The sequence below is a fragment of the Macrotis lagotis genome, chromosome 1, assembly GCF_037893015.1.
Source record: "Macrotis lagotis isolate mMagLag1 chromosome 1, bilby.v1.9.chrom.fasta, whole genome shotgun sequence".
NCBI lineage: Eukaryota > Metazoa > Chordata > Mammalia > Peramelemorphia > Peramelidae > Macrotis > Macrotis lagotis.
In genome coordinates, this window is record NC_133658.1 from 55,337,046 (window position 1) to 55,363,201 (window position 26,156).

At 38.3% G+C, this 26,156-nt stretch overlaps 1 protein-coding gene across 8 annotated transcripts in view; it reads left to right on the plus strand.

Annotated features, from left to right (window-relative positions):
- The first annotated feature begins 9,630 nt into the window (after positions 1-9,630).
- C1H16orf95 (chromosome 1 C16orf95 homolog) overlaps positions 9,631-26,156 on the plus strand; it is a 54,980-nt gene continuing 38,454 nt past the window's right edge. For 3 of the 8 annotated variants that reach the window (XR_012471667.1, XR_012471669.1, XM_074201743.1), the window contains exons 1-4: positions 20,997-21,292; positions 21,407-21,578; positions 24,761-24,809; positions 25,712-25,763. Coding sequence is in view for 1 of the 8 variants with exons in the window: in XM_074201743.1 (XP_074057844.1) it covers positions 21,560-21,578; positions 24,761-24,809; positions 25,712-25,763 (120 nt within the window). In the remaining 7 variants the exon portion in view is untranslated. The other 5 variants (XR_012471671.1, XR_012471677.1, XR_012471670.1 and 2 more) reach the window with 5 other exon arrangements.

Sequence of the window (26,156 nt, forward strand, 5' to 3'; positions counted from 1 at the left end):
AGCCTGTGTCAAGAAAGAAATGTTTTGCACTAGTCATTTTTTGATCTTTTTTTGACAAGACTGACTATAAAATGCCTTAGACACTCTCTCATCCTGATGCTTTGGGCAGTGATTTTTAAAGAAAGTAAAAAGCTGAGGGTAGTTGAGAGGCTAGTTGTGTGTTCCTTTTGGGTTTCTTTCAGCCTTGTTTTAATAAATTCAGTTAAAGAGCTGATTTTGAATAAGACACTTATCCTTGCCCTAATACAGAGTTCATTACTGCATAGCATGTCAATACTCCTGTGGACCTTTTCTGTGAATTGAAAATGAGGACTAATTTAGGGCAATAGCATCAATCCAAACCCTTGATAATGCACATTCTGTTCTCTGCCTCTTTGATCTGTGTCAATAAGGGTGTTCCATGACCATTTATTAAAATATCTTAGGTAACAATCTCTATCCTTGGACTGAGAGTCTCTGCTTTGGCTGAGGAGCAGCTTGTATTAGACCATAGGGAATGCTGTGGCCATTGAGGGCCACATTGGTATAGGAGGCTTGAGGGGGCCAGCACCTTCCAAACTGGCATTTTTCCATGGGAAATGATCTGCTCTAACTATGAGAGAAGCCTTCCTTTTGATGATTATGTTCTTCTGTCATTCTTTGATTCCAGACTGGATCAACGTGAATGGGAAATTGCCAAAAAAAAAAATTTACATGTGGAAATGGTTATTTCTTTTATGTTTCTTAGTGAGGAGGAGAGAGAAATTCATTTAAGTCCATTATAGCATAGTTGAATCACACTAATTTTGAAATTTTTGGTTAGCTTTACTTTTTACTTTAGGTGAGAATTTGATCCAAATTGCCGACAAAAGCCAAAGCATTGGTGATCAAATTGTTAATGGGAATTCCAATTTTTCTGTGGAAAAACTAGGACAGATTTTCTGCAGCATGCAGTTCTATTTATGATCTGGTTGAGATCCTCTATGGGTTCACAAGATGTGGCTTCAGTGTTTCGTTTTTGGGGAAGTTAGTGGTTCCATCTGGAGAGTATCTTGACTTCTCCCATCCTTTTTCATCAGTAATAACTTATTTGCAAACTCTGTCTCTTTTGCAGCATAGTGGTAGATTGGAGTGGGATGGATTTACTGTAGATATTTTGATACTTTGAACAAAGTCCTTTTCAGTTACTCTTTTGGGAATTGAAACTCTTGAGAATTGATCCAGTCTGACCAATCATTACTGATTTTTCTGCCTATGGCCATGAATGGAAATGTTGAATTTAGTATGTAAGTTAGCACGTTGGTGGTTTTGCTGGGATATCACAATGTGACCAATTGGGGCCATACTTGAAATGTAAACATGGTTCCCATTTGTAACACGAGTAATTTGAGGGAGATTGGTTTGGCAGCAATTTTCCCACATTTCCATTGAACTTTCTATCTGCTTTCTAGTTTACTAGGAGCTCAATTGATTTTTATTAACTTTTCACTTCCCAGTTCCTTTCTCCTTACTCAGACTTTGAAACACTGCCTTAACTTGTGATAAATCTAGTTGGCAAATTAGAAGAAGGAGGGTAGAATAGTATTCTAGAATGGTATCCACCTAGTCCAGAAATAACCCTGCCACATGTTATGCATTTCTTTAGAGCTTGGGGAAAAGGATTAATTGTGAGGATGGAGTTTGTGTTTAGATGTTTTCTTTTCCACTGAGTCTTTTGGGGCCGGGGTGAAGAGTGGGGAATTGTTGAGAATCCACCAAGAAAATCTCAGTACCAGACTAATTATGCAAAGTCATGATTGTTTGGGATCATATGGGTAAAGTGCTTTGTAAACCTTAAAGTACTATATAAATGTTAGATACTGTTTTCTGCATGACCCAGGTGTCTCTGGGAGTCATCCACCCTTCTGTGTGTCATTGTTCGGTTACTTTTCTACTTTTCTGTAGTTAGGAAGAAACAGAGAAGAGATAAAACTGAGATCTGCTTCTCAATCAGGGACTTGTCTATTGTTACATGGTACAGGTAGCCAAAATTAGACTTTTGGATTGTCTTTGAGTTCATTTGTCCTCTTGTCATGCAAAGTTGAACTAGCTGTTTGGTATGGTAGTAGATGCAAACTGCTGAAGAAAGTATTGACCCACTTAAGAAATTATATTTAAGAAAAGTCATAAGTTCTAATGTGTGTGTCCACTGTGTCGAAACTTTAAAATATCTTGAGGAGAATATTGTTATATCCCTCTCCTGGGGAGGGGGGTATGACTCTTTCTCCTTCTTCCTCCTCTGTTCTCCCTAATTTAACTAGAGAATTAGGTCTAAGACTTTTTTTTTTGATTTTTTTCAAGGCAAACGGGGTTAAGTGGCTTGCCCAAGGCCACACAGCTAGGTAATTATTAAGTGTCTGAGACCAGATTTGAACCCAGGTACTCCTGACTCCAAAGCCGGTGCTTTATCCATTACGCCACCTAGCCACCCCTGGTCTAAGGCTTTTGTTGTCTTTTGTAGTGCTGGACTTTTTTTGACAATCTGAGCCTATGGATTTCTGCTTAGAATATAATTTTATTACACCAATAATTAGAGAAAATCCTAAATTTCACTTAAGAGGTTAGTGAAGATGTAATTTTTTTTCCTTTCCAAGTTCACCTGACATCTGTTCACAGATTAAGATTAAGGTAAAGAACCTCCCTTGGATTAATTGACAGCCAATTTATTTGTCTTTCTGAGACAAGTAACTCATAGTTGTATGTTCAGATAGACTAGGAGAAGGTAATAGATGATGTAGGTTTGAATGCTAATTGTGAATGATGGTTTCTAAATTATTACATAGTAGGCATAATTTAAGTCTTAAACTTTTCCAAAATAATTATAAATGTACAACATTTTCAGCCATCAAGGGAGAAAAAAGGCTGATTGTCTAAGTACTAACTGATACTTCAAACTCAGAACGGAACATCAGCATGTAAGGAGGGCCACCAGAAGTCAAGGTTTATGAATTTGACTTCTTTGTGATATAGTTAAGGTCAAGTTGTTAAAATTGGTCTGACTGACAGGTATGGTATCCTACATTAAAGACTGGGTAGGATGGGGGACATGAAGTATGCTTGGGAGTGAAGGAGGAGGAAGAAAGAGCTCTTCGGTCTTTTCTTAAATTCCTTGATTTGTAAAAAAATCTGAAAATGAAGGCATCGTCCAGCATCATTTCCAGCCTTGTCACCTGGTTCCTTAGCCAGGATAGGGCTTGGTTTACAAGGAGGTTCCCCTGGCCAGAGCAGCATTCATTTGGCCATGGATTTGTGTCCTCCATGATGAGGGGTTGTGTGTGTGTGCGCGTGGGGGGTGGGGGGGACCTTTCTGGATTCATTGAGCTTCTGTACTTTTTACATTAGGCTGTTGTTACATGGGGAGAAGTTTGATTTTTTTCCCTTTTCAGTTTTCAATAAATGAAATTTTAAACACCTTGTTGCATAGTTTGTGTCTTGGAAGTTAGATGGCATTACAATGAAAATGTGTCCAGAAGTCTGCGGTCTGATGCATGAAGTAAAGATGGTATTTGACCCAGAAGACATACTCAGTGACTTTTTAAAAAATTATTGATCTAGAGGCAGTTAGATAGTGCAGTGGATGGAGCACCAGCCCTGGAGTCAAGAGGACCTGAGTTCAAATGTGACCTCAGACAATACTTACTTAACTGTGTGACCTTGGGCAAATCACTTATTCCCATTACTTTGCAAAAAAAAAATTTATTTAAGGCATGAGTAAAGCCCAAGGTCACATAGCTAGGTGATTATTAGGTGTCTGAGATCAGATTTAACCTCAGGTCCTCCTGCTTCTAGAACCAGTGCTCTAACCACTGTACTACCTAGCTGCCTTGATCTATTTTTTTGATGTTACCTGAATTAAATTCCCTGAGTTTTATGACAAAAAAAAATTCTTAAGAAAAAGAGGAAGAGAAAAATCCATACCTTGAATTAAATTTGACCATATGTACAGTATTTCAAACCTGAATACCTCCCACCCTTTCTGAGAGATGGTTTTGACTGCTGTCACTTTTACCTTTAAATTAGTAAACATTTATCTATTGGAGTAGTAGAGATGATACAAAAATAACCCATAATTTCAGAATCATTTGTTTTGTCTCTGACATTTTACATGGGCATGACAGAAGACTGTGCATTTGGCATGAGCTAACATTGAAGTTAGTTTGCATCCCAACTGCCTCACAACTGAGTGAGAGATGGTGGCTTGGCAGTTGCTTTATGATAGGCAGATAACCACCCTATATATAAAGGTGAAAAATTCAACTGCAGATTAAAGAAAAAGTTGACTCTAATTTCCTCTTTTACTAACCCAACACATCAGTGAAACTGACTGTTTGGAGTGAGAGGCTGAGCGGTGTTCATACAAAATGACACTACATGTAACCCTGGGAGAGAGACAGGTTTTAGCTGGTACAGCCCTAGTGTCATACTGGAAAATGAGGATGTTGAAGAGCTCCCCTTTCAAACTCCCATCCATCTTTAATATGCTTTTATCTTTGAATTTTAAGTCTTTTCCCTTCTGCTGATTGGAGTCCTGGCATCAAATGATTTGAAAAATGGACAAAGAGAAGAGACAATAGTCCCTGATTCATTTGAGACCAGACTTTACCTCAAGTGTTTCCCAAGTTTGCTTAACAGACATCAGGACATGAATGTGTTCAGATTTTACAAATGGGGAAATTGAGTCAGCTCCCCTGGCTGAGGACCCATGGCAATGAATGAGTGGAGCCAAGAAGGAACTGGATGATGTCACTTCTCTATGGCATCTCATTGCTTCTATAAATACTTAGCTTAATCATATTTAAGAGAATCTCAATCTTGCTGACTCTCTTTATGGGAATAGGACATATTCTATTCCTTTCTCTTTGCAGGTGATTTGCTGGCAGACTTTGGCTCTGTGTCCTTTGCAAATATCCTTTACCAGAATTTGTTTTTCTTCTTTCTGGCATATAAAAATATAGTCTCTGTAGTCTGACCTCTAGTGGGTATAGGGGTTCATTACACAAATGCTTTGACAATTTACTAAGATTGTAAAAGGACCCATCAAAATTCTAAATCTAATAGTTTGCTGTCTTCTCTGTTTACTTATCATATTCCAGTTTTGAACTGGGAGACTGCATTGATAAATGGTGCCTTTGTTTGATTTCATTTCCTACAGTCTAGGTAGGGCTTATCTAAATTGAAACCTGCTTTTCTGCTGTCTGATCTTAAATGCCCATATCTTCAGTGTATGAAAAACAATTCATTTCTGTAGAACTTTAAGGCTTAAAAAGTGTTTTTCCCTCATGAATAGATGCAAAGTGAAGTGAGCAGAAGTTGTCTGATAATGTTCTAAAGAAAACTTTGAAAAACTTAAGAATTTTGATCAATGCAGTGACCAATAATTATTCCAGAGGAACACTGATGGACACTTGGTACCCACCCTGTGACAGAAAGGTGATGAACTCAGAATGGAGAAAGATATAATTTTGGACATAAAAGAATTGCAGGTACTCTACTTGGTACTGGGAAAGCAAATAGAAGGAAACTAGTTCTTGTTCCAGTTCATGCTATAATTGTGAGAGACAAGATAAAAGTCCAGCTGCTGGGAAAATGCCAATGCCTAGAGGCCCTTGGGCTTCAGTGGCAGGGCAGATGGCGGGGCTGGTGGACCTCCATGTCATTGAGAGGAATAGAGTTGTTGCTCCCCATCTCATCCAAGTCCTGTGAACAACCAGGGGAATAGATGGAATCTTTTCCTCAGTTTCCATGCCAACCTCATCTGTTCTGGCTTGTTACTGGGGACAAGATGGAGGGAGGTGGGGAAAGTTATCTCTAATAGCAAGTCTTGGAGAAAGGATAGTTATTGGTAGAATTACTAAAATTTGAAAAAAGAAAGGGAAAAAAAGAAAGGATCATTGAAGCATCTTTTGAAAATTCACAGAAAACAGAAGGAAGGTCAATGGGAAACAGACAAGCTGTACAGCTTTGAAAATAACATATTGAATTTATTATGTACTTAAAAAGAAAAGCAAGCTGTGCACAATAGAGAATTGTGGTTTCATGTGCAGTCTTTCTGTTTCCTTCATATGTGGAAATAAATACTTTATTTGGTGTTAAGTTCAGAATAAAAATTAAAAATTTTTAAAAAAGCATAAGGAAAAATGAAAAGGTCTTAGTTAAAAAAATTGACTATTTAAAAACATGTCATTTTATATGACTAAGAAATGTACTCTTACCAATTAAACAATGTCTTGTGGGGTAAGGAGTTGCTATCCTGTGAAGCTAAGTTTTATAAATATGTGGAAACCTGAGCCTCTGGGAAGTTATGATTTGCATGGTCACACAGCTGAGATCCAAAGCTAGGTCTCTCCTCACAATGCTAGATCTGAAAGCTTTTGTACAGAAGGTAAACAAGTAAGTGGTATGAAATGAGGGTGGAAGGGAGATCAATTCTCATTTACTCTAAGCCCCAAGTACATGGGAACATAATGACCATCAAGGGAAAGCCCACGTTTTTCACCAATTAAATCACAATTCAGAGAAATAAAATCACTTGGAAGATGAAGTACTATAGAATGATTCCATGACTCTCTGGTACTGGCATTTTCCCCAAGCTTAGGCTTTGAGTCAAGAAAATATATGCCTATAAATTCTCTCTCTCTCTCTCTCTCTCTCTCTCTCTCTCTCTCTCTCTCTCTCTCTCTCATATCTGCCTGCTTACCCTCCCGACCTATCATTTCTCTACTTAACCTTTTTTTAATGCTTCAATCTGTGTTCAGACCATTAGCTATGTCTTTGTCATACTTTGTCATATTATTAGATAATATTCTTTGTCATAAATCCTTCAGAATTGTCTTGGGTCACAGCTTTGCTGAGAAGAGAGTCATTCACAGTTGATCATCCTGTATATAGTACATTTTCTAATGCATCTACTAATGTAAATGAGAGTATCCTGTTCATCATTTCTTTTAGCAGAATAACATTCTGTCATAATAACATACCATAATTTGTTCACTCATTCCCCAAATGATGGGCATTCTCTCAATTTCCAGTTTCTATTTGTCTTCTATCTTGCTATCTCAGACATTCCAAGAACCTACCTCTATGTGCTAGGTAGCTGATAGAGGAATTAAGCAAAGAGGGACAAGAATCCCAAAGGATGAGTTGTAATAAAAAGGGATCTTATTACCAAAGATCAATGCATGAAAATATTTATATAGTACTTGCTTTTTGAGGGTCTCCAAGATCTTTCTATATCTTTTTTTTTAGGTTTTTACAAGGCAAATGGGGTTAAGTGGCTTGCCCAAGGTCACACAGCTAGGTAATTATTAAGTGTCTGAGGCTGGATTTGAACTCAGGTCCTCCTGACTCCAGGGCCAGTGCTCTATCCACTGTGCCACCTAGCCGCCCCCACTTTCTGTATCTTTTAATAACTGAGTTTGTCATCATGGGATTTCTGTAACATAGATGACCTGCTAGTGATTATAATACTTATTTTTGAAAAACAAAAATTTGGATATAGGAAGGTTAAGTAAAGTCAAATCAGCAAAAATGGTCAGTGGTAAGCATTGCATTTGGCTCCCAGTTCTATTCTTGATGCATGGTAATTTGACATGAGAATAATTCTTAGATCTAGAGCCAAGGCAGCCAGCAAACTACAAGGGTGGAAAGAATATTGGTTTGGGAGGAAGGAAAGAACTGGGTTCGAATACAGGGTCCTGAGAGGACCTGCATGACTGAACAAGCCACTTCACACTGCACCCCCCCCCCCCATGAGATAAGGCTAAATGTCCATGGAAGTCCTTTATTATCTGAAATCCATGATCTATCTTAATCTGCTCCAGATCCTAGTGCCCCAGTGCCTTTATAAAAAAGCTATGCAGGATCAGTGTTTTCTGGCAGTGCCTACCTTAAGGGGCTCTGGTGGCACAGCTATTAGACAAAGGAGCCCCAGGCTGGACCCCATCTGGATGAGGCACCCTTTCCTGAGGGTCATCATGACTCTGAACTTGGAAGCAGCTGAGCCCAACATGCAAACCATTCACATTCTGATGCTCTTGCCCTCCTGTGGTTTCTCTGGGGAGCATTACCGGATCTTCTCCTTTATTGCATCTTCTCAAAACACTGTTTTCAGAAACAACACAGCTGCTGAGGACTAATTGAACTGCTCACAGCAGGATGGAGAAGTCCTTAACTCACTCCACCTGGTCTTATGTGAAAGCTGCCGACGTCACCCTGCCCTCTTGGCTGAAATCAGGATAATTCCTCTTTGATTTCTTTGAGGAGAGCAGACAGGGTGAGTGCTGTCCAGTAGATGGAAGCAATGAGCTAAAATGATCAATTTAGTTTCTTTGATAAGTGTGAGAATAGTTAGAGAGAAAATTATCTTATCAGTTTCTGTCTCATTTTCCCCCAACTGGAAAAAGAAAAAAGCCCTTGTAACCAAATATGCATAGAGAACAAATTCCTACATTGTCTATGTTCAAAAAAATGTTTGTGTGTGTGTGTGTGTTTCTGTATCTTGAATTCATTCCCTTTCTGTAAGCATAGTTCCTCATTAGTCCTCTGGACCCATGGCTATCCATTCACTGATCAGTTATTAATAAGTCTTTAAAGATTATCTTCACAATATGCTGTAATAAACAAAACATAGTTCTGGTTCTACTCACGTTGCTCTGCATCATTTCATAATTAGCTTCCCAGGTTTTTTGGAAACTATCCCTTTCAAAATTTCTGATGGTTTCAGTCATATTCCATTCCATTCACATTTCATTTGTAGGTGATGGGCATCCCTTTAGTTTCCAGTTCTTTACTACCACAAAAAGAGTACCTTTTGTTCATATATGACATCCTTTTTTTTCTTTTTAGGTTTTTGCAAGGCAAACAGGGTTAAGTGGCTTGCCCAAGGCCACACAGTTAGGTAATTATTAAGTGTCTGAGGCCGGATTTGCACCCAGGTACTCCTGACTCCAGGGTTGGTGCTCTATCCACTGCGCCACTTAGCCACTCCCATATATGACTTCTTTCTTTAGCATTGTGGGTTTTGATTCTGTAAAAAACTTTAGAGGTGGGGCGGAGACAAAGACTGGGAGGAGCTGAGCAGTCTCTTGCTACAGATGCCTTTGGTACTTTCCGAATGAAGGCTAAACAAGCAAACAGACTTTGAAGAAGACCATGATAGACTGAAATCCAATAGAATGCATTTCTGCTCCTCTTTTGACCTTCCCAGCATGTAAATGATTGAACAGCCCCAGTCACCGGTCAGCATTCCTGGTTTCCACCTTTGCACTGCCTCCTTTCCTAAACACTGAGGATTGTCTTCTGTGCCTATCCAGAGAGCTGAGAGATATATCTAATGAAAAGGCAGCAAAGGGGCAGCTAGCCATAGTGCCTCAAACTCCCACCATTGCCATGATTATAGGTCATGTTACCCAGGTTGGATAATCTTTTACATCTTTAGCAACTATAGTCAATTCATTTTTTATTAAGCATCTATTGTAAGCAAAGTAACAGAGAGTTGGTTGGAGGAGAACTTGGAGACCATGCAAAGATTCGCTTAAAGTTTGGAAACTAGAGGGCGGCTAGGTAGAGCAGTGGATAGAGCACCGGCCCTGGAGTCAGGAGTACCTGGGTTCAAATCTGGTCTCAGACACTTAATAATTACCTAGCTGTGTGGCCTTGGGCAAGCCACTTAACCCCGTTTGCCTTGAAAAAAAATCTAAAAAAAGTTTGGAAACTAGAGCCCAGGTCTTCTGTCTTCAGATTTGATGCTGTTCATCCACACAGCGTAGTGAAGGGGAAAGATTGGTTTGAAAATCAGAAGTCTCGGGCTCCTATTCTGGCTTTGCAACCTTGGCCACAGCCTCATCCCCTCTCTGGGTCTCCATTTCCTCATCACCTCCCAGGGTTTTTGATCAAATCAGGTGCTTCAGAAAAACAGAGCAATGAATGACTACTGGATGGCTGATGACCGTTGTTATCACTATTGTTAGGGTGGACTGGACAGCTCCTTCCAGCCCCGGTCCTCTGCTGAGACATCAGCTAGACTGTGAACTCTATGAGGAAAGCTTGTCTTATGTCACTGGGGTATCTCCCATAGGACCCAGCATAGCGACCCCAGCGCTGTAGGTGTTCGATAAGTGTTTCTTGATTGATCCAATTAGCAGAGCTAAATTCCCAGAGAGCAGACCTATGACAGGGAAGAAGGGAAGAGAGCAAGCATTTTAAAAGCATCTTCTATGTAGCGCACACTGTGTTAAGTGCTTTATGATTATTATCAATATCCTCATGTTACATTATTGTCATGTTTGATCCTCACAACAATCCTGCAAGATAGGCGCTGTCATTACCCTTGTTTTGCAGTTAAGGAAACTTGAGATTAGATGCCTTGCCTTGGATTTCATAGCTAATTTCTGAGCCTGGATTTGAACTTGGGTCTTCCTGACTCCAGGTTGGCTGTCTTTGTAAGAACACAGGGCTCCCAAATACACCTGAAGATTCATAGGAGCGCTTGTTACAGTAGCTTAAAAACTTGAAACAAAGTAGGGATTTCCTTTAGGGATTATTTACTTTGTGAGTGGATTAATACTTTGCTATAAGAAGGATGAATGTGAAAAATTAAGAGAAGCTTGGGAAGACTTGGCAAAACCAAGAAAGCAATCTACCTAAGGGCTTCATTCATATAAATAGGAAGAGTAAAAATGAAACCAATTATAATTATAATAACTAAGCTTATCCCCCAAAGAAGAGAAGAGAAAATACACTTTCCCTCTCTTCTCTGCAGGAGTGAGGGGCTATGGGTGTGAAACATTGCATTTTCTGTCAAATGATGTTGGTGCATTGGTTAATTTTACTGCCATATTTCCTCCCCTGCCCTTTATTCTGTGTCACTTAATCTATTCCAGGGAATGGGTGCTTGGGTAAGGAAGGGTGAGGGATGAATTCAGAAATGGAGATGCTATAAAAAAATTTAAATAAAATAAAAATTTAAAAATATTAAAACACACATAAATCTTATCTACATACACATACCTTGCAGCTCTTTTACTAAAATTCTTATTTTCTGCCAGACAATGGACTATTTTGGTTGAGGGAACATCCCAACCAAGGGTTGAGCATATTTCCAGAGAGCTGACCATCAAATGGGGAATTTATCTTGGCTACAGAAATTCAGAAAGGCTATCACTGAATATACCAGGGCTTTCCATCTGCATCAAGGATCTATGAACCTGCTACCTTGAAATCATGGTTCCAGATTCTATTTATTCACAAAAAAGAAAAATATATAACAATAGCAATAATTACATTTATATAGCACTTTAAAATTTACAAATATTACCTTATCTGATCCTTACAATAACTCTGGGAAGTAGGTACTATTTTTACCCCCATTTTGTGGATGAGAAAACTGAGGCAGACAAAAGTGACTTGCCTAGAGTCACACAGGTAGTCAGTATGTTAGACCAGATTTGACCATAGATGTTCTGGGCTCCAGATCTAGCATTCTATCTTTTCCACCGCCTAGCTACTCTTAAAATAGAAAGGAGAGAGAGAGAGAGAGAGAGAGAGAGACAGACAAAGCTAGAGAGACAGACAGACAGACAGAAGGTCTCACAGCAGGAGGGATGAGGAAAGAACTGCACTATAGGAGGTGGCACTTGAACTGCTTGTCTGGTTCTGTCCTAATTCCTTAATTAGCAAGGATGTGAAGTTTCTCTGGAGCCAGAAATCCACATCTTAACAGAGGAAGCAGATGACCTTTAAAATAGATGGCCTAATGGTTTGGGCTCTCATAGAGCCCACTCCCAAAAGCCCAGCATCAAAAGTTCATCCAGTGAAGATCTACCTGTTCTTGAATACATCCAAAACCCTGCCCCAAAACATGTATTTCACTTCTAGATTTTAGGCTTATATCTCTATTCCTTTATTTCCTTTCCCTAAAGTTGACAAGAGACTCCTGCAAATGTTCTGTTCAAAATGTTTTAGGACTGGGATGGACAAAGTTTGCTGCTTAAGTCCTTTCGCACTGAAATTCTGTAGATCTGTAATGAAGATTAAGTGAGAGGTTCAGGACACCAAAGGAACATTCTGAGTTATATATATAACTCAGTTTTATCTGTGTTATCTAGTCTCATGGATAAGTCAACTGAAGAATTCATTTAACAGACAGAAAAAAAAGTGTTTGTGGTTATGCCTCCTGTTTTCATGGGAGTCCTCTTGTCCTGCCATTCATATACCTCTTAATAAAACCATAACTAGGGTGGTGCAACTAGGGCTTTGTCTTTAAAAAAAATAAAAAAAAAAAACCATAACACAAAATAGATCAAACTGTTACCAAGACTTTTGTGATGCTGTATTTCAGCTGAGCAGAAACAAGGGCTTATTGCCTAGTTAGTGAGAATAATTAAATAGGCAGTTACTAGTAGATGAAGGGGAGTCCTCCTCATACCTTCTTACTCCTTTGCCCTGAATTCCAGAGTGAAGGAATCACATTAATATTCTAAGGTCTTGATGTGGCTTCCCAGTTGTGTTTGGTTATGCTTATACCATGGACTCCATTTCTAATAGCAAAGCATGAATTTTGATTTCTACAGTTTTCTTCCCATTTCTTCTGACAAATGCCTTGAAGTGAACTTCACAAGTCAGCCCAACCTACTTTGTAATGGTTCTGATAGGAAGGTTTTCCATGCACTGAACCTCAGTCTGCTTCTTGGTAACTTAATCTTTTGATTCTTACTCTACTTTCCAGTGCCAGGCAAATAAGTCTGATACTTTTCCCAATTCACAGTTTGCCTCAAAGCAAAACTTCTTGTTTGATCACTTTTTTAGTTGTGTCTGATTTTATGACCCATTTGGAGTTTTTTTTTTTTTAGGTTTTTGCAAGGCAAATGGGGTTAAGTGGCTTGCCCAAGGCCACACAGCTAGGTAATTATTAAGTGTTTGAGACTGGATTTGAACCCGGGTACTCCTGACCTCAGGGCTGGTGCTTTATCCACTGTGCCACTTAGTTGCCCCTCCATTTGGAGTTTTCTTGGCAAAGATACTGGTGGTTTGACATTTTCTTCTCCAACTCCTTTTATAGATGAGGAAACTGAGGCAGAGTTAAGTGACTTGTCCAGGGTCACACAGCTATGTCTGAAGCTGGATTTGAACTCAGTTTCTCCTGACTCCAGGGCCAGTGCTATATTTACTGAACCACTTAGCTATTCCTTTTATAACAGTTCTTAAATCCAACCTTTTTCTCACTAGCATCTCAGCCTAATCCCTCATTACCTCTCATCTACACTTTTATAATAGACCTAAAATTAAACTTCTTGTCTCAAGTTTCACCCCATAATCCATTCTTCAAGTATTTGCCCAAACTGATTTTCATTGAACATAAATGTTTTCCCTTTCTCCATACGTATATTCCAGGGACTGTCCTTCATAATCTGGCTCCAATCTCCCTTTCTTTCTAGCATTTTACAATAATCTTCTATTCTCTTTGGTCTAGGTCAACTGGTTTTGCAATTTCTCATACATGAGGTTCCATCTCTTTTCTATATGTCTTTGTATTGGCCATTCTCTGTCCCCGAGGTTCTTCATCTCTACCTTATAGAATCCCTTCTTCTAACACTTGGCTTTTTTGTCCCAAACATCAAATTAATTCCAATTCTTCCCTTCCCTTCCCCTCACCTCATATCCAATTGGCAGCCATGTCTGGTAGGCTCTTCTGAATCATCTCTCACATCATTCCTGTCTTCTCTTGCTACTGATTCACTCTCCATTTCCAGTTATGTCCTAATTCTCCTTTTGTTTATTAGATTTTTGAGAGCCCTCATCGTTATTCTTGTCCCACTGGATCTTCCTACGTAGGTTATAGCCTGGTTTAAAGGAGAAGACATAAGGAATCTGAGGAAAAAGCAAAGCAAAGTGAGAGCCTAAGAGAATAGTAGAAGCCTCTACTCCATTTCCCCAGCCCTGAAATAGGGGACGGCTAGCCTGCTTTACTGGCCGTGTGGCAAGAGTGGCAAACAGTAAATCAACCACTGGAATTATAGACAAACTTGTAGGACCACAAATAGCTGACTAGGAGACAGAAGGCTTAGTGGGATGAGTTCGTGGTTCAGAAAGAAATGGAAATGAGGGAAACAAACTCATTAGCTCTGGTATTCAGTGGTTCTGAACTCTCACGAGGGAAGAATGAAGGATCCAAATAAAACCATGTGAGTACAGTATTATAGCACTTGAGGCCCCATCGCTCAGATGTGAGGGCCGCTAGAATAGATGTTTCATATTCAAGGTAATCTTGAATTTGCAAGTCACAAAGTGAGTTGATATTATTCAAAACCTTGCTCATTGGCACTCATCAGTGGCTTTACTTGTTCTGTAGTCAGCCAGAGGACATATTTCAAAGGATGCTGTTTATTGAGATAGCATAATAAAAGTAGCAGTAGACCATAGACCTGATAAACCTGGGGTATACTTTTTCAGAAATATACCATCATAAGTAAGAGCATGCATAGGGAACATATATGGACAGATAACTTCTGTAAAAGAGGTTGTACTTAGTATGTATGGTCATGGAGGACCAAGATGTATATGGAGTAGTGATTCTTATCTCCAATCTCAAGACACTCTAAATTTCTACAATGCCATAACCCTTACAAAAAGGGTTGGTCCATGTTTGGTATGGCGTCTCTACTGGATGCATTACTCCATGTATCTCAGGAGAAGGGTAGACTTGTAGTCTATCTGGCATTGTTACTCTATAAGAAATGATGAGAAATGATGAGCCAAATGTACTCAGAAAAACCTGTAAGGACTCATGAACTGATGCAAAGTAAAATGAATAGAACCAGGAGAACGTTGTAAGTAACAATAATATTGTATGATGATCATCTGTGAATGACTTAGCTATTCTCAATGATCTAGGACAGCTTCTGAAGGACTTATGATGAAAAATGCTACCCATCCCTACAGAAATAATTGATGGTGTCTGAATATAGATTGAAACATTTTTAAACTTTATTTTTCTTGGGGTTAGTTTTTTCTTTTTGCTCTGTTTTCTTTTACAACATGACTAATATGGAAATATGTTTTGTATGACCACATATGTAACCAATATAAAATTGCTTGCCTTTTGTTTGAGGGGTTGAAAGGTGGAGAGAATTTGGAACTCAGAATTTAAAAAATTAAAGTTTAAGATTGTTTTTACATGTAATTGGAGGAAAATAAAATAGAAAAATAAAGAGAATTTGTTGATTTTTTAAAAAAAATACTTCCTGAAGGAGAGAGTGCATTCACCAAAAGTGAATTTAAGCAACTGTAGAATCACAGTGGAGGATGGTCAGATTATCATAGGCAAGTCAAAATAATCCCCTTCACTCTGCAATGGTTTGAAAAGATTCTTCTTCTGGGATATTCTTCTTCTGAATCATCTCTCACATCATTCCTGTCTTCTCTGTTGCTACTGATTCACTCTCCATTTCCAGTTATGTCCTAGTTCTCCTTTTGTTTATCAGATTTTTGAGAGCCCTCATTGTTATTCTTGTCCCACTGAATCTTCCTACGTATGTTATAGCCTGGTTTAAAGGAGAAGACATAAGGAATCTGAGGAAAAAGCAAAGCAAAGTGGGAGACTCTAAGGAGAATAGTAAAAACCTCTACTTCATTTCCCCACCTCTAGAAGAATATGGCTGAGTGGGATGCTAGAGATAAAGCCATAGCTGAAAGGAGGAATGAGTACCAAGGAAATTTTGCCTACACAAAAGTATCAGAGTTCTGCCTGCTGCTTACCTTATCACATTCATTCATTCATTCACTCATTCATTCATTTATTTATGTGATGTATTTATATATTCATTTATTCATTTTTTTTGTAAGGCAAATGGGGTTAAGTGGCTTGCCCAAGGCCACACAGCTAGGTCATTATTAAGTGTCTGAGACTGGATTTGAACCCAGGTACTCCTGACTCCAGGGCCAGTGCTTTATCCACGATGCCATCTAGCTGCCCCCTGCATTATCACTTATTAGGGTTTAAGCATTGAGGTTGCAGATCTTCGTGTTTAGAGAGAAAGGGAGGCTTGGATGACAGATGCATTTTGAGGGAAAGATAATAAATTCTGTTTTGGACTTACTGGATTTGAGATGAGGAGAGCACATCCTTTTCAAAATGTCCACTGGGCATTGTGTAATGATGAACTGATGCTCAGGAGAGAAACCAGGACTAAATGTGTAGAGCTGGTTATCATTTCTCTCTGTCTTTGTCTCTGCCTCTGTCTCTCTCTCTCTGTACACATACATAATAAACAACCAGACATAGATTGCACATGTGCAATCATGAAAAATATTTCCATATTAGTCATTTTTATACAGGAAGATGAATAAAAATGCAAGAAAGAAAGTGAAAAGGAGCATGGTTCTGTCTCTATTCAGACAATATTAATTCTTTCTCTGGAGGCAGATAGTATACTTCATCATTAGTTCTTTGGGATTGTCAAAGAAAAGCTAAGCTGTTCATAGTTCTTCATTGTACAATAATACTCTTACTATGTAGCAGTGTTCCCCTGGAAATTATGATGGACTTAGATCCTCTCAGCAGATCAGTGACCAGGGATAATTCTCACTTTTTTTCTGATTTTTGCAAGGCATTGGGGTTAAGTGACTCGTCCAAGGTCACATAGCTAAGTAATTATTAAGTATCTGAGGCTAGATTTGAACTCAGGTCCTCCTGACTCCAGGTCCAGTGCTTTATCCACTGCAGCAGCTAGCTGCCCCAGTCCTAAAAGACTTGTGATGGAAAATGCTATCCACATCCAGATAAAAACCTGTGAAGTTTGAATTTAGACCAAAGCCTATTATTTTCACTTTTTTAAAACTTGCTTTTTCCCCTTTTTTCTCATTTTTTTCCTCTTTAGTTCTGATTCTTCTTTCACATGACTGATGTGTAGATAGGTTAAACATGATTAAATATACATAACTTTTATCACTTTACTCACTGTCATGGGGAGGGTGAAGGGAAAGGGAGGAAGGTAGAAAAATATGCAACTCAAAAGCTTACAAAAAGATGAATGTTGAAAACTATCTCTGGGTGTAAATTGAAAAAATAACACTGAAAGAAAACAGCAATGACAATTCTCCTGGTTCTGTTTACTTCACTCTGCATCAAGTAAATTTGTTCATGTAAGTCTTTCTGGGTTCATTTCTTAAAACACAATAATATTCCATAACCATCATTTACCACAGCTTGTTAGCTATTCCCTAATTGATGGGTATCACTTTGATTTCTAATTCTTAGCCACCACAAAAAGAGCCATTAAAAATATTTTTGTACAGATAGTTCCTTTCCTCCCCCCGCTTTTTTTTTGATGGGCATCATTTTCTTTGATGTGGTCATTGAACTATTAGAAATCAGTGAAATCACTGGGTGAGAATGTAAAGAAGAAGAGGATCCAGTTCTGAGTTCTCCATACAATTACTTAGTATGCCTATTTTTTAATGGTGTCACCTAGGAATATGCCAGCAAGTCCCACAGAGGCTAATTCCCAATAAATGGAAAGCAAATTGAGGTGAGAGTTTTTTAGTCCCTTTCCTAAGGGTTAAGGAGTGGATAAACAGGAAAGTGTTTCTAGTTAATTAGAAACTCATATAGTTTTCTTTGTGTAAAAGTCTTTCAATTTTATATAATTCAAAATTGCTCATTTTGTCTCCTGTGACCCTCTATATCTTTTTTTTTTAGTTTTTTTCAAGGCAATAGGGTTAAGTGACTTGCCCAAGGCCACACAGCTAGGTAATTATTAAATGTCTGAGGTTGGATTTGAACTCAGGTACTCCTGACTCCAGCCCGGTGCTCTATCCACTGCACCACCTAGCTGCCCCCCTATATCTTTTTAGTCAAAAAATGTTCCCCTATCCATAGAAGTTAAAAAATACTTTCATGATCCTCTAATTTGTTTATAATACGTTTTTCATATAGGTCGTTAATTCATTTGAAGCTTGTTGTAGCATGAGGTATGAGAAATTTTTGCCAGGCATCTTTCCAATTTTCCTGGTAGTTTAAAAAAATTGAATAACAAGTCTTTCCCCCAGTATTTGGATTCTTTGGTTTATTCATACTGTCAGAGAGCCATGGGCAGGCTTGGTGATCTCAGGTAAGTCAACTAATATTCCTTGGACTCTTTCATCATCTGTGAACTGAAGTGGTTGGATTCATGGCATCTGGTTCTAGATTTATGATCCTGTTAGTCAGAAAACATTTATTAAATGCTCTGTATATTAAATGCTAAGCACTGTGTATACAAAGAAAGACAAATAAACATAAGATCTATGAGGTAGTTCCTTAGGGCAAACATCATACTGATTCTCTCCCCTAGTATTGGACTCTGTACAAAGTAGGCAATTAATTGATGCTATAGATTCATTTTCATTCATCAGGATGGAGTAATTTCCAGGACGAAATATGGCTGGGCAGCATAGAGTGAATAGACTGTGCTCCTCCATCTAACTTTGTTGCTGTCACTGTCTTTCAGTCTTGCCTAGGGCATAAGAAGACTGGCAGCACCAGAATCAGACTAATATTCCTTCTGTAGTTTCCTCATCTGGGAAATTGAGAGGAAGGATACTCTTATTCAAGGGACATAAAGACAATATGACTAAAAACATGAAAACTTGGAAGGAAGCCATGGGGTTCATCATGTCCATTAGCCTCCAGATATCATTAATGCACACAGACAGAACTGAAAGGCAGTGAGTGGAGAAACGTGGGAACACTTGTATGAACTGATACAGAATCAGGAGAGCAATTTATATAGTGACAATAACACTAGAAATACTTTGAAAGATTAAGGAGCTCTGCTCCATACAATGACCAGCTACAATTCCAAAGGGCTCATAATGAAATGTTTGTCTTTTGTTTTAAAGAGGATCAACGATATTGGGGGGTGATATCTTGACTCATGTGTTAATTAGATTTAAGTGAGACAGAGTTGCTCAAAGTTGTCTACCCTCCTAAAAAGAGGGAATAGAGTCAGGTCACATGGAGACATATTTTGGACCAAAGCAGGAATGTTTTTGCTTGATTATAAAAAAAACTATAAATGTTTGCAAAAGGGGTTTTGTTTTTCCTGTTTTCTCTGTGGGGATGAGGGCTGTAGAAGGGAGACAAGGAAAAATCATTATTTGAAAATAAATAAAAATTTAATTTAAAAAAGAAAAAAATAAACGCAACAACTCAGATTTTCCTAATGACCAAGAATGGAAGGCATGAGAAGAGTAGACTGAGGAATATTAAAGCTTCTTAGGCTATGCCTCCTCTGCCCTATACTTCCTCTGTGGACCCAATGGGAAAAATATCATAGAATTCTAAACTGGGGAACTGAGACTCAGAGAGGGCAAATTGACTTGCTCCCAAATCACAGCGGTGTTAAGTGTCATAGACAGGACTTGAATTCAGGATCTCTTACTTCAAGACAAGGGTCTTTTCCATTGTAGCAAACTGCTTTTTAATCAGAAAGAGAACAGATATCTGTTTTGCATACAATGTGTTTTGTGGAGACATCTTTGCTCCCCCAGAATCCCTCAAGCTGAGATGTCAAGTTACAAATTGGTGTTGCGTCTTCTAGCATGTCTATTTTTCTGAGGGTCTTTGCTTTTGTCAGGATACAGGTACCTCACAACCCAATTTGTTAGGAAACCATGTCCCCAGAGGAGAGAAAACGTTATTCCTCAAATCCTGGGATTTGTGAATCCTAAGGAAGCTTCGTGTAGCTACAAGATGATGAGAGTGAAGTGACTGATTAGGGGGCTCTTAGATGGACAGAATCACCTAGAACATAGAACTTTAGGTTTAGACTCCCAAGGAAAACCTGAGTTCACATCCAGCCTCAGATACTATATGATTGTGGACAAATCACATAGCCTTTTTCAGCCTCTGCCTTGCCATTTGTAAAATAGGAATAATAATATCTTTAATTCTACAAAGTTTTCATGAAGATTAAATGGGCTTTTAGATATAATTTAAAAAATTTTTAGATGTTATTTTAAGATATTTAAATTTTAAATGTGATAATTAGATATCATTTCTCCCAGGTCTCTTTTTCTTCAGGGTTATCTCTGGGTTGTCTGTTGTTTCTCTCTTCCTTCCTTTATCTCTGTTTCCTCATCCCCTGCTTTCCCCAGAGTGTCATTGATCTTCCCATGGAGACTCTTTTGCTCCCAGGTTCTCTTTCATCAAGAAATACAGAAATGATTTCTAAAACTAAGCAGCATAGACCTAACTCTTCCTTCCAAATGATCTAATTTGCTCTTTTCACAGGGCCATAGGAGTTAGAATTGGAAGGTACTAAGGACTTGTAATCCAAATTTCTTATTTTATAGATGAAAAAATCAAGACACTATGAATATGCCCATTACATAGCTGGAAAATAGTATGATCAGAATTTGGACTCATACTCTTGGATTCCATATCCAGACCTATATCTGCTGCACTGTCCAAACTCCTGTTGTCTCATTGCAATGAATTGTATACCTTCTTTAAGGCAGGATTTCTTTGACTATATTCTAATGTAATTTATTTCTTTTCTAATCCTATGTATTTTATGTGGCACATTTAAAAACTGTATTCTGAGAAGGGAATAACTTTACTTGACTGCCAAAAGAACCCATGATGAAAAACAATTAAGAACCCTTCTATCTCACATCCCACATCTTCTGTGACCTTGATCATACCAGGTTATAGAGACTTCCTCTTCCAACCACTGAGGTTAACTGAAGCCCATCATCAAGCCCTTACTTATCACATACTGCTCAGTAGTATTCCTTGCCTTTTCCAGGTAGAAAATGACTAAGTAGACCATGAACTCCTAGACTCATGTGTCTATTTTGTTTTATCAGCATCATTCATCATCATCCTACACTCGATGGGATATTTGCCCTTTGACTTATATATGGATAATTCTGGAGGGCTTTTATGATACAAGAGAAAACTATTACAGAAGAAAAGGTAATAAGTATTGGGAAAAAGTACTAAGGAAAGTTTGGATTTTACTTACAACATGATTGAAATGCTTTAGGCACAGCCTATTGGAGGCAGGGGACTAGAGGAAATGACCTCTAGGGGTTCTTTCCTACTCTGTGTTTCAAAGATTCTAAGATTCTATGAGAATATAAATTCTTAGAGTGTAGGGAGTGTATCTTCCCTATATGATGTAAAGAGCATGGGAGACTCAGATCAGGTGGGATCTCACAGTCTTCTCATACTTGATAAAGTGTTGGTTACTGCAAGAGAGAGAGAATCAGGAGAGATATTCTCAAATGGCAGGTGGGAAAAGGATGTTTGGCACATCTGCTTCTTCTTTTAAAGTGTTGGTGTGCTTTTATCATGATACTTGGTGATGGTGCGGATGGTGACTGATGATGACATGTTACTCAGCAGATTCTCAGGAGGAGAAAGAACTCAGGAGACTAAGAAATAAACAAATCTTGCACGGATCCACCAGAGAGGAGATCTTGGGAAGGGATGTCCAGGCTTCCTAGGTTTGACCAAAAGCAACTGATTCCAGGGTGAAAAAGAAGCAAGAATAAGCCAATGCTTTCAAGACCCAAGGGTATGTATTCCAGAGCATTAAAAATGGACATTTTCTTTGTTTTTGTTTTTAGATTTTTCAAGGCAATGGGGTTAAGTGGCTTGCCCAAGGCCCCACGACTAGGTAATTATTAAGTGTCTGAGGTCGAATTTGAACCCAGGTACTCCTGACTCCAAGGCTGGTGCTTTATTCATTGCACCACCTAGCTGCCCCCCAAAATGGACATTTTCTGATCAGAGATTTTGTTTGAAGAGGGCTTGCCCTGAGGCTGTCCAACTTTTGAAAGGCAAAGTCACAGAGTTTGTTAAATGTCATAGACAGTATTTGAATTCAGGACCTCCTCAAGACTAGGGTCTTTTTCATTGTAGCAAATTGCTTTTTAATCAGAGAATAGGTTTGATAGAGGGATGGGGGATGCTGACATATCCTCCCACATGTCCTCTTCTATTCTATGCTTAAATCAGATACCCCAGACCATCATGGGAGAGACTGAACGTGTCACTCAGAGTCAAAGACTTTCAAAGCTGAAGGACTTTTAGAAATAATCTTATCTAATTTCTTAATTTGACAGAGAAGACGAAAGGGCTTGATCAAGGCCACATAACTAACTTAGCGGTCCTACTGGGGACAGAACCCAGGTGTCCTGCCTTCAGGTCCACTAAGCTCTGCTGCTTTCTGTTCCTCCATGCCTTTGAAGTTTGTGGCTTGGCAGCCCAGGTATCTAAGTAATTCTGCAATCAACTCTCCCATTTTCTTCCTTCTAGCCTAAAGACATGTCCAGAGGTAGAAAGGGTATGGTCCCTTAGTCAATTAACCAATCAATCAGTAAGACATCTAGTGATCGGACAGATTGTTGGGAGGGAGGAGGGTCTTAAAGAAATATTAGATTAGGAGGAAAAGATCAAATATGGTAATAGTAATGACAAGTTTATCATGAAGATTTAAGCCTGGAAGCTTATCTTTGGCATTTTATACTTAGGAAGTCTTATTACTGAGTGTGATTATTGCTACATAAAGAGAATAATAGATTTATAGAGTGGGAGAACTGGAATGGACCTTAGACAGCCTATCGTTCACTCTCATTTGAGGGAACATGACTCCAAAGTTGTGGACAAAGTGGAAGAGAGTGGTGGCTTCTTAGCCAAACTTGTTTATTCTCTTTGGAACACTGAGAACAATAAGTATAGGGAAGCAGGACAGAGAACTGGACTCCAAAGACCATCAAGTCCCTTGGGATTCTGGAGTCATTTCCAAACAAAGTTAGATGACAATAGAGAGGGAAGATGGTTGCAGCTAATTTTCCCACATGACTGGTGAAGCTGAATTGGCTTGTTTCAATGGTGACCAACTTGAGTTATATTTTACATAAAATGTCAAGATGATGTAACCCCTGAAATCTGATGGTTTGATATTTTACTGAAATCTATATACCCTAATTTTACCTAACTCAATTATATGTTGTTCACTTATTTCAGTTGTATCTGACTCTTCCTGACCTCATTTGGGGTTTTCTTGGCAAAGATACTAGAGTGGTGGACCATTTCCTCCTCTAGCTCCTTTTTATTAAATTTTTTTTAGTTTTTGCAAGGCAAATGGGGTTAAGTGGCTTGCCCAAGGCCACACAGCTAGGTAATTATTAAGCACCTGAGGCTGGATTTGAACTCAGGTCCTCCTGACTCCAGGGCCAGTGCTCTATCCAGTGCACCACCTAGCTGCCCCTCCAGCTCTTTTTACAGATAAGGAAATTAAGACAAATAGAAGTTAGCAACTTGGCTAGGGTCACACAGTAAGTGTCTGAGATTGGTTTTAACTCAGGTCCTCCTGACTCTAGGCCTGGCACTCTATTTACTGTCCCAGCTATTAAAAACACCTTGATTAGAGTAGGAGGCATCTTAGAGGTTCTCTAGTTCAAACCCTTATTTTATTGAGGAGAGAAAGCAAATCCTGATATTTAGGCAAATATTAAAGTGGAACATTTCTATTCCAGGGAAAATATCTTTGAAGAGTACTAAAACTGGGTATATTTAAATATGATTGGGTAGATTTATTTTCCAAGAACTATGTGTTGTAGGGTAACTAAGTGGTGTGTGAAGAGAGCACTGGGCCTGGAGTCAGGAGGACCTGAGTTCAGATCTGACCTCAGACACTTGATACTCACTAGCTCCGTAACCTGGACAAGTTACTTAATACTACTGCCCCACCAAAACAAAACAACAACAAAAAGAATTATATGTTGTAAGAATTGGCAATCTGCCCAACTTTTGTTGTGGCATTTTAAAAAGAAAGTTGGCTATTGGACAAATCTAAGAAATGATTCATCCAATAATTAAAGTTCTTAGAAAAAAGGGGAAAAGGATAAAGAGAGAAACAGAGATAGAAAGATTATGGTGTAGTCGAAAGCATACTCAATTTGGAACAGAAGACCTGGATTCAAATCCTGAATTTACCACTTTCCACTTAAATAAATTTGTACCTCAGTTTTCTCATCTGTAAAAAAGAGAAAGTTGGATTAGATGATTTCTAAAGGTCCTCTCAGTTGTAGATCTTTCACTCTGAAGCCAGAGTTCTTCTTACACTGATTTGTGTCCTGGATCCCTAGGGTGCTCTGGAGAAATCTAGGGATTCCTTTGCAGAATTATATGATTAAATGCATACAATATATTAAATGAATAAAATGATGAAGAGGATTTTATTAAGATAAATAATAAATAATAAAATAAATACAGAGAATTTTATTAAGATAATGATAAAATAAAAATGATTTTTATTAAAATAAGAAAGAAATAATAGTAAAAATAAAATAGAGGATTTTATTAAAATAAATACCAAAATAAAATAGAGAATTTTCAAATGCATAAAATAAAATGCCAAGGATTATTATTAAGAAAAACAATTCAATTGAAATACATTTATCAAAATATTAAAAAGCAAATGAGTCCCCAAGTTAAGAATTCTTGTCTTAAAAAGAAAAAAACCAATTCAGAACATTGAGTATGAATATAAAAGTAACCTTTATGGGTTTTGTCTAATTTCAACTCCCAGTAGCAACGATTTATTAAGAAATTTATTAAGAAATACAAACTTTCCTAAAAGTCTTCTTTTCATCCCTTGTGAAATGCTTGTTCCATAACCTCTTCTCCTTTCCTCCCATGTTACTGGAGGAGAGAATAAGGCCACATTCTCCCTTCCTTTTTCTTTTCCAGCGTACAGAAACCTGGATTGGAATCATGAAGCCAACAGGTCCATCTTTTGGTAGGTAGATTTTCTTTTATCCACAGTAGTGAAGGAATACTAGTGTGTGTGTGTGTATGTATGTTTATGTATGTGTGTATGTGATCCCAGTGTGAATACAGGTAGTTAAGCATGACCATTTGGGACATCAGGGATTCTAATTTTTGCTTTGTTTTTTGCAGAAGTTTGTGTGTGTGTGTGTGTGTAAGCAAGTGTGCATCAGAAGTTTAGAATATGAAATCATAAGGTTTAAAATTTGAAGGGTACTTAGATGATATAGTTGAATATCATTTTCTTTTTTTATATAAAAGATATTTTTTATTTTTTTCCTACAATCTTTTTTTGATGACTATATTTTAATATAATTGGTTTCCCTGTAATCCCATGTATTTATAAACCTATATATTAAAAACATTGTTCTGAGAAGGAGTTCATCATTTTCACTAGATTGTCACAAGTGTCCATGATACAGAAATTAGTTAAGAATCCCTGAATCCAGGGAAGTTAGGTAGCACAGTGGATAGAGCATCAACCCTGGAGTTAGGAGGACCTGAGTTCAAATCCAGCCTCAGATGCTTAAGACTTCCTTAGCTGTGTGATCATGGGCAAGTCACTTAACCCCATTGCCTGAAAAAAAAAAGCAAAAAATAGAATCCCTGAATCCCTGTCCCAAATGGTCATGTATAACTATCTGTATTCACATTGGGATCACATACACATATACATAAACATACATACACACACCCTTGTCCCCACAGACACCATACCCAACCTCAGACCTTCTCTTCCACATTCTGAACTCAGAAGGAGGTCCTGCTGTGGCCATCCTCCTTAAGCCTATTATTTTAGCTTCCTCCATTCAATATTCCCTGGCTTGTAGGAAACCTTTCATGTTCTAAGGACTTCCTTTTCTTCTTATCTAGGAATAAGGACCTTGGAACTTTGAAGTCCAAAGTGAAATTCATAGACTTTAAGGTGAGGGAGAAAAAGTAAGAGGGGTTACCTTTTCTCTATCCTGATCCTGTCTTCCATCAGGGAATTTGGGGCCTTCAAAGAAAAAAAAATGTCAAAAACATCTCTGTCCTCCTTCAGTATTACTTCACTGACCCAGGCCCCCTCACCACTCCTTCCCATCAGTTTATATGGAGAATCACAAACTCTCTGAATTGGACAAAAGCTCAGAGATTATCTAACCTAACCCCAACCTGAATAAGAATTCTTTCTCTATTAAGAATTTTCTCCAATAAAACCAGTTCTGAGAAAGAGTGGAAAACACATTCATTCACCCATGAGGATCAGTGACTATGATAGTTCAGGGTGCAATGCTTTTTGGGGTTTTAGGGCTTTTTTGTGGTGAGGGAAGGCACA